This window comes from Morone saxatilis, unplaced genomic scaffold (assembly GCF_004916995.1).
Source record: "Morone saxatilis isolate NCDOM2014 unplaced genomic scaffold, NCSU_SB_2.0 Contig20, whole genome shotgun sequence".
Taxonomy (NCBI): Eukaryota; Metazoa; Chordata; class Actinopteri; family Moronidae; genus Morone; species Morone saxatilis.
Window position 1 is genome coordinate 14,318,375 of NW_023339763.1, and position 8,071 is coordinate 14,326,445.

At 38.2% G+C, this 8,071-nt stretch overlaps 1 protein-coding gene across 4 annotated transcripts in view; it reads right to left on the reverse strand.

Annotated features, from left to right (window-relative positions):
* LOC118332123 (pro-neuregulin-2, membrane-bound isoform-like) overlaps positions 1 to 8,071 on the reverse strand; it is a 70,498-nt gene that overhangs the window by 34,944 nt on the left and 27,483 nt on the right. For all 4 annotated transcript variants that reach the window (XM_035667280.1, XM_035667281.1, XM_035667278.1 and 1 more), the window contains exons 2-3: positions 3,062 to 3,227; positions 1,854 to 1,972 (exon numbers count right to left, since the gene is read on the reverse strand). In XM_035667280.1, coding sequence (XP_035523173.1) covers positions 1,854 to 1,972; positions 3,062 to 3,227 — 285 coding nt within the window. The remainder of the gene's footprint in view (positions 1 to 1,853; positions 1,973 to 3,061; positions 3,228 to 8,071) is intronic.

The following is an 8,071-nucleotide window of genomic DNA, read 5'->3' on the forward strand; positions in this document are numbered from 1 at the left end:
TTTTAAACAGTGTGTGCTGTAAGTGAAAAAACACTGTTTAGTGTACCGTATCATTGCTCAGTCATGTTTTATCAATTGTGGCTACTGTATGTCTCAGCCCACTTGTTCATTGCTTTGTAATAGTAGATTTTCTTTGATATTCTTGCATTACGAGCACTTTTTCCTGCTAAGATCATCATATAGAGTTTCATGGGCCACCAGTCACATGTTCATAAGGCTTCATTAAACACTCAGGCAAACAGGTGCTGCCACCAGGGATTCCCCCGACCTTTGCAGGGTGCAGAGCACGATTTAACCTATTTTATATAATTGCCATTAAGCATGGTTGTTGCTCTGTGTTTACCGATTATCAAATACATTTTTCATAAATGTTAGCACGATATGTCTAAGGCTTGGAATTTCACGTTACTGATCCTTTAAATATTGCACTCTAGAGCAAAAAAGAAGTATATCATTGCACTGGAATAAAGCCAAGTGTCATAACAAGCATACAGTATAAGTCACAGGATCTGGCTATAAAACTCATTGAAGCTTTTTAGATGTCAGAAAATAAAAAGAGGCAATGTGCAGCCCCATTTAAATACAAGATGGATGACTTCTTTTCTGCACAATTGTTTGCTGGAAATGAAAACTTGCATGTTGGAACCACTGAGAATCTCTGTGTTTTCAAACACAATGGGCCCTTTCTTTATCTGAAAGGAGCTGCTACTCTAATAATGCAGCTCAGCTTAAGTCTGCTAACCATAAACAATGGCGCTAAAAGGTGGCCTTGACAAATATAAAGAGAGAAGGGGGAGTGATTATTGTGCCTGAAAGTGAATACAAGGACAGTGAGTGATGGCTAAACTCCAGTCCCTCCCTTTTCCTTACCAGCTATACCTCTCACACCAGTTGCTGTCAAGGTCAGCAATAAGAATGAGAATATCTCCTCTGTCATGCAGTATGAAGAACCCACATTATTTTAACTCCTTGATTCTCCAAAAGCAGTGAAAATGTAGTGAATGTATCAATCAACTCAGACATAGTTCACCTGCAAAAGCATGACTATGTCGTCATGCAAGTTAAAACGGAAAGAGCAGTCAAGTGAACAGGACGTTCATGCACATTAAGCAGTTTCTGAGTCATGTGTACCAGATAACCCCCCCGACAGTCTCAGCCAGATAGCATCAAATCCTTCCTTGATCGAGGCCGAAGCAAACCTGAATGAATTGTATCTCCTTATATATACCTTTTTTCAATACTGTATCCATCCACTCAGACAACAAGCTACCCACATCAGCCACACACTCACTACCCGCACTGCTTGGAACAAACACAAACTCACCACCCCACCAAATGGAAGCAGCTGTTATCAAAACTCTTTCATCTGCTACAGTACTTTGCAAAACTCAGAAATGCACATACGCCACTACTGAACGAGCCTGTTAGATTCTATCACACACATTCTTAAGATTTAAACACTTTCTTTCTCTCCTACAACTTTCATATTCTGTCGAGTTATGTTTTAGATTTTATACTCTATAGTCTGCAGCATTTGTTGTGTGCTAGTGACGGTCAAAGGCGTACTTTTGTGGGATTTCACATTTCTAGCAGAATTCAGTGAATGAAAAAATAAGAGATCATACCAGACATTGCATTTAAATTCCATTCACCTCCAAGTACAATGTACTGTTCCACTGATTAACGCTCCACAGCCACATGTGTGGACAGTTGTTCTTCATGCGTGTTACCATTGTTACATGCCTGTTTGCAATGGGTCCTTTTGATCTCTCATTTGGCAAGAGAACAGTCCGAACAACAACAACAATGTACATCTGTGCCACTTCACTTGTTGCTTAGGAGTCAGTACTCACTGCTTTGGACGTTAACAGTGCCAGTGGAGTTGTCCTTTCCCAGCAGGTTCTCCACCACACATGTGTAATTCCCAGAATCCTCCAGTTTTGCTCTGCTGATCTGGACTCTGGAGTTTTTCCTGTGGGAGACAAACACTTGCACAGCTGAGTCAGGGGAATCAGGGCAGGGAGGAAATAGCGTGGAAACGCAACAAGTGGAAACATGGAGGACACAGAGGCAGACAACAGGGCAAGCAGCAGCATGGCAACAACTCTCTGCTTTAATAGGGATTCATAATCTCTTACTCTGGGGCAACATATGAGGGGAAAAATGTTTTCAATAAGAAAGCATAGGAGTGTTACAATTACCTAGAGTACTATATATAAATAATGGGTTCTTGAATTTAAAGCTCCACCCCATTTCAATATAGTAGAAGGTAATATTACTATATAGTCTACTTAAGTTATTTTACTTGATTATGTCATCATTAGTCGACCTGGCTGAGAGAGAATAGAACAGGGATGATGTATTAGGGGAGTTGCATATGGTGGCACAAGTTAGCCTCACTGCTAACTTGCCCCAGTGGCCAACTGTGGAACTGCAACAAAACTGCTATCATTACAGAGACGTCTGTAAATCCTTGGACAGGATGACTCATACTACAAACAAAGGTCAATTATAATTCTTTGTGTTTAAAAAAGGAAGCTGACTGAAGTGTTAACAAATGTTTAACTGTGACATGCTAAAATGTAATCTAACTGTGACATGCTAAAATGTAATCTAACAGTGCCAGCAATCAGTAAAATGACTTTGTAAGGTCAGTTCAATACACGGTAATGTCTTGAAGTTGGTTTAACTCCCTTAAGCAAAACCTGACTAGTGGTAACTTACGAATGTGCTGAATTGAGGGTGGATGTTTTATTTAATGTATCTTTTTATTTGCATGAGAAAGTTACATTGAAATAAAAAGGGATGATAAATTGACTTGATTTAGTATAAATCAACACACTACATTTCAATGAAGGAATAAACCTTTATAGTCCCAAATATGAAGTAAATGTTCAATTTTTATATTGATATTGATTTTTCAATTAGTTTCAAACTGCAGTTTCCTGAAAAACTGCATCAGCACAGTCTGCTGATAATAACAACCTTTCTTCCACTTTGGAGTACCTCTTTTTATCTTACACTGTGTTAGGTTTACAGGACATGGGTGATTTGTACTCACGGGCTGTTCCTTATTTTGACTTTTTTGCTCTTCTTCAGCTCAGTGCCATCTTTGAACCATCTGTAGGTAGGGACAGGGTTCCCTGTTGCCTCACACTTAACTGTGAGCTTGCTTCCCTCATCCACTAGTATTGGATTCTTCATCGGTTTTAACTTTGGAGCCGCAGCTAAAAAGAGAGAAAGAGAAAAACTCAACGTTATTAACAACTACAGACACAGACTAGATTATAGTTTGGTTTGCACAGTCGGTTTATGATTGCGTGTTGGTGTTTTAGGAGAAACAGTGAGACAAAGAGGACAGAGAGACAGAAATGGAGCCAATCATCATCTCTATGGACCGAGCCAGCAACTCTCTCATGTGACCACCAGATGTTGTCACTAGAGACATTATCAACTTTGCCTCAGACTAATAAACAGGCTGAACTTCACTCTGGCTTTGCTGCGATAAAAAACACCTCAAGCAATATTTAGCAAAAAATTCACCAGCTCATAATGAAAATCTGCGACCACAAACTCCATTTGTCTCAATTAGGGGCAATTGGTAAAAAAAGAAAAGCCAAGAATATGTTGACACTATAATAACTAGTTTTGTTGTGATGACAAAATAAAGAGATCCTCATTATCATAAGTCTTTCACCTGATACAGTACTTTGCAAAACCTGTTTCTATGACAGATACTGAAGTCACTTTTTACAATATACAACATATTCTATTGAGCTATGTTCATAAGTTGCACTGTCGCAAGTTAGAGAAAAAAAGAATCATTGTCTTGATATATCCCGTAATTTCATGCAACTTTTTTTCCTGACACGCAAAAACTAATTGAAACATGAAAAATGATCTTTGTCCAAACGCACACACACATGCACACACAACACACACTCACACAAACACTTGCCAGCTGACAGCTGCACACATGTTTAGAAGAAGACTCATGCAGGGCGGAGCGAGAGAGAAGGGGTGAACAAGGGTCAACCAGGGGCTGGCCAAGATGCCCCCCTCTGTCTTCCTCTCTCTCATGTGTAAAATGTAGGATTTCATGCATATGCTAAACTGAGTAGTCCTACAAACTACAGCTGTATATGGAGCATCACCTCTAAAGGATGACAGCAGAATGAAGACAAACAAAGCATGACAAGCAAAGTTAAGTGTACATAGGTAATGACTTCAATTAAACATTGAAAAAGAGGTGCACCAAAATTATCCCCACTCGTCCTCTTTTTTGAGAGACTGTCCTACTTCACTGACCTCGTAAAGGCGACATGTCTGCACAGAAAGAAAAACCTTAATGATGCTGCATTTTTCATTTTCTTTGTGGATTTAAGTGGACAGCTGTGATGGATTTGGGGTACAGTTATGTTTAAACAGTTATGTAAAACAGCATTTTTGCCAATGACAAAGACAATGGGTACTTGCAATTTTGAATGAAAAAAAACATATAAGTTAGCTATCAAACTTTCATTTCGTTATACAACCTTGTGTTGTATAATAAAAAATACATTTCCTTGATTCCTTGATAATTCTCTGTCGTGTTTTGAGGGAATCGTCCTATCAGTTCTGCAGAGGTCACAGTTGTTTGTTACTGATCCAAGCTCACCGTTATCAGCCACATACACAAGTATTCACGTACAAACAGCCCTCTCTTGAGCTTTTTAAGCCTGGCAGATATAGTAGATATTTAAGATCTGCTCTGTCTACAGGAACCAAGTACTATGTGAGTATGTCCTGCATGCTCCGCCACCGATGCCTACAGATGTAGATGTTAGGAGTTTGGGAGAGTTTACAATTCACATTCTAAGCTGCCATGATTATCCCGCAATACTGAACACCACATATACTAAGAGAGTTGTCTGTCTGACGTACACTCTGTGCTGATTTTCCATTCAAATCTGATAAATGTCAAATTTAAAATAGCTCACAAACAGCACAGATCAATGGAAAAGCAACTATTTTTAGTTCAATAGCAGCTGTTTGTTACTAAAATTACTCATGTAACTGGTAAGACAGTGGACTTTTATCTGTGAACAGCTTCCTGTTGGAAAGTGTGAGTGATGATATTCATGGCATTTGGAAAATAAAGACAAAGATTTGAACACAAGGCAGATGTGCCTTTGTACTGGGGTACTTAGTGACTTTAATGAGCTTCTTCTCAGGATGGATCTTTGTGCTGCAATTGTTCGGGCAGTTAGTTCAAGATTTTACTGTCCTAAAAGGCTTTGGGACAATAAAACCCTCATTTATGCCTTCTGCATAAATGAGGGTTTTTTTGTTTTTTTTTGCTGAAAGTCATAACATTATATAGGAATATATACTGTATATCACCATTTAAAATCAACTCTGCAAGTGGTGTAGGTTTATTGATAGCCTCCAGCAAGGCCATACACTGAACATGAGACTCCTGATGCTCCAGATGTTCTTCATCAAACATTCTCTGTTATTCAACAAACGTAATGCACTATATGGGACTTGATGTTAAGTAAAGATCAGACTGCACAATGCCCTATGGTCTACTGATCCCCCTAATTTACAAATTACACTGGCTAATGGAAAATTACCAACACAGTATCAGATGTACAGTAATGTTTTGTAGTTACATGGCACATTGATAAATACTATAACATAAGCACATGTGCAAGGTTTGACAGGCAGCTTGTTTGTATGCTGCTGTATCTTGATGAAACGAACAGAACTGAACTTACAAAAGTCCCAAGTTTGCATATGTACATGATTTCCATACACACTCAACTATGCCAGACTCAGCCCAGCACACTGCCTGAGGAAAGCCTTGTCAGTCATAGTCAGAGAACACCAGGAATGAGGTTGCACCATAAAGAAAAATGTTTCGCCTGGACACAGGTTTGTCCTTGCCAAGCAAATTAAACAAGCTTTGTCCTTGCCTGGAAAAGTTACAGAAACACAGGACTGCACTTCTCATCAACCCAGCGAGCCAGATGTGCAAGTGGATCTACTGCAACTACAGGATACAGCTCTAATGAAGACAGTCCATTAGACACTCTAGCTTGTAGATACAGATGTTTAACATTATACTGCATAGAGATTAGTCTTCACATCCATGTCAAGTAATGTCTATCTTTCCAGCTGTTTTTATCTGCATAGCACACAAAAAAAAAATAAACTTCTAGAAATCATGAAAGAATATACTCCAGGTCAGTGATACACACTAGTTGCTCATTTTTGAAGTAAGATGTGAAAAAGCATCGGACAGTAGATTGCTTGATAGACACAACTGAAGTATAATCGAATCAACCATACTTGACATAAATATGTGTTAATTTTACCAATTGCATAATAATATTTTCCAACAAGAAAATAAGGAGTCATTATCTTTGGATATAAAATAATTTCTTGGAGACAACTGGTTATCTAATTTTCCATTACACCAGTGGAAAAAGTGTCCAGCAGCAATGATAAACCCTCGCCTCAACAACAGCCTGATTCTCTCTTTTTGAAGCGGAGGGGCAGCTGCAGACATGGACTATAAAAACCAAATTTGAGAATAGAAGCCTGACCGGCGTGTCAACAGCTCATGCCTTGGGTAACAGTTGGAAACCTCAGCCCAGAAAGAGGTTCAAAAACAAAGTGACTTGATGAATTAACAATGCATTGCTCGTATTATTGAGTTAACATTTCTGTTTTACTTCCAGGAGCTTAGAAAAGGAATCTGAGGCATGCCTTTGTGTTTTCCGTTCTAGACAAAGTATCCCTGATTACTCTGGTGTTATGTCACTTTACTGCACGTTATCAAAAGACAAATTACATGGTGAGACAGCTAGAGAAATGGGTTTTGCATCTGGGAATGGTCTTCAGACACCGCACACTAGTCACTGTAACACAACATCTGTTCAAAGAGATCATTTCAACAACCTCCCACCACAACCAGAACACTTTCACCAAATAATTATCTGCTACATTGTTTAAATATGACTCAGACAGCTTTACTTCTCTGTCACTAAACTCTATAGACATGCTACTAATAGTGTTACTTTTAAAATTAATAACATATGTTTTATGTTTCTCTGTGACAGAAAAACAAATAAAAAGTCCAACACTGCAGGTCAGACATTTCTACTATTCTGATTACCCTAACTTTTAACCTACCATCAATTTTTTTTGCTATGGAACAATTCTTTTATTGACACTAATGAAAAGTGATTTTATGAGTACAATTTCACAGAAATGCAAATCTTATTCAATTTTATTAAATGGATTTTCGTTTTTTATCACTTTTTATTTGGTTGCACAGTAAAAATCACAAAATTAGCACAGCACTTTAGTTTAAATTATGTAGGCTGGCAAGAAAGAAAAAAAACTAATGTCATTTGCAATAAAATGTACAGATATCAAAGTACAGTGAGGTGAGGGTGGAATGTAAGCAGGTATTGTCTCCAAAAAGAGCTGATTGAAGAACTAAAGTGCTCAGTAGGAAGAGTCAAAAAGCCTTCATAAATACAACAACTTTGGGTGAATTAGGAACAAAAGAGGCCAAATCATTCATATTTGCTTACAAGCAGCAGAACAGAATACGTTTTTCTCTACAATGAGTGATTAAACTGTATCTATGTTACGTTACATCATTAATGAACGCAACAACAACATAGTGCAGTTTCAACTGCAAACTGCAATAGTTCTGGGATATAAGCATTGAAAATTTTTGTTTTTTGTTTTTTACATAAACCTCTACAGTTAATGCTTATGGTATACTGCAAAACAACATTCTGACAACAGTCACTGGACTTAGTAATCGTATATAAATTGTACATTTTGGGTCGTATAGTTTTAGATCATCCAAATTCCAAATTGGATTATTGATATTTGTGAAGAAGACAATTTACATTTTACAGACTTAGCCTACCTAAGGACATGTGGCAGCTGACTCCCCCTGCTGTTTGGGTCCCTTGATCTTCATATACTAAATGTGTGTTCTTGTATTCCTTCCCCCTTGACCAAACCCCCACACCTACCTTTCCTGCCCTTTGTCTCCATCACATTT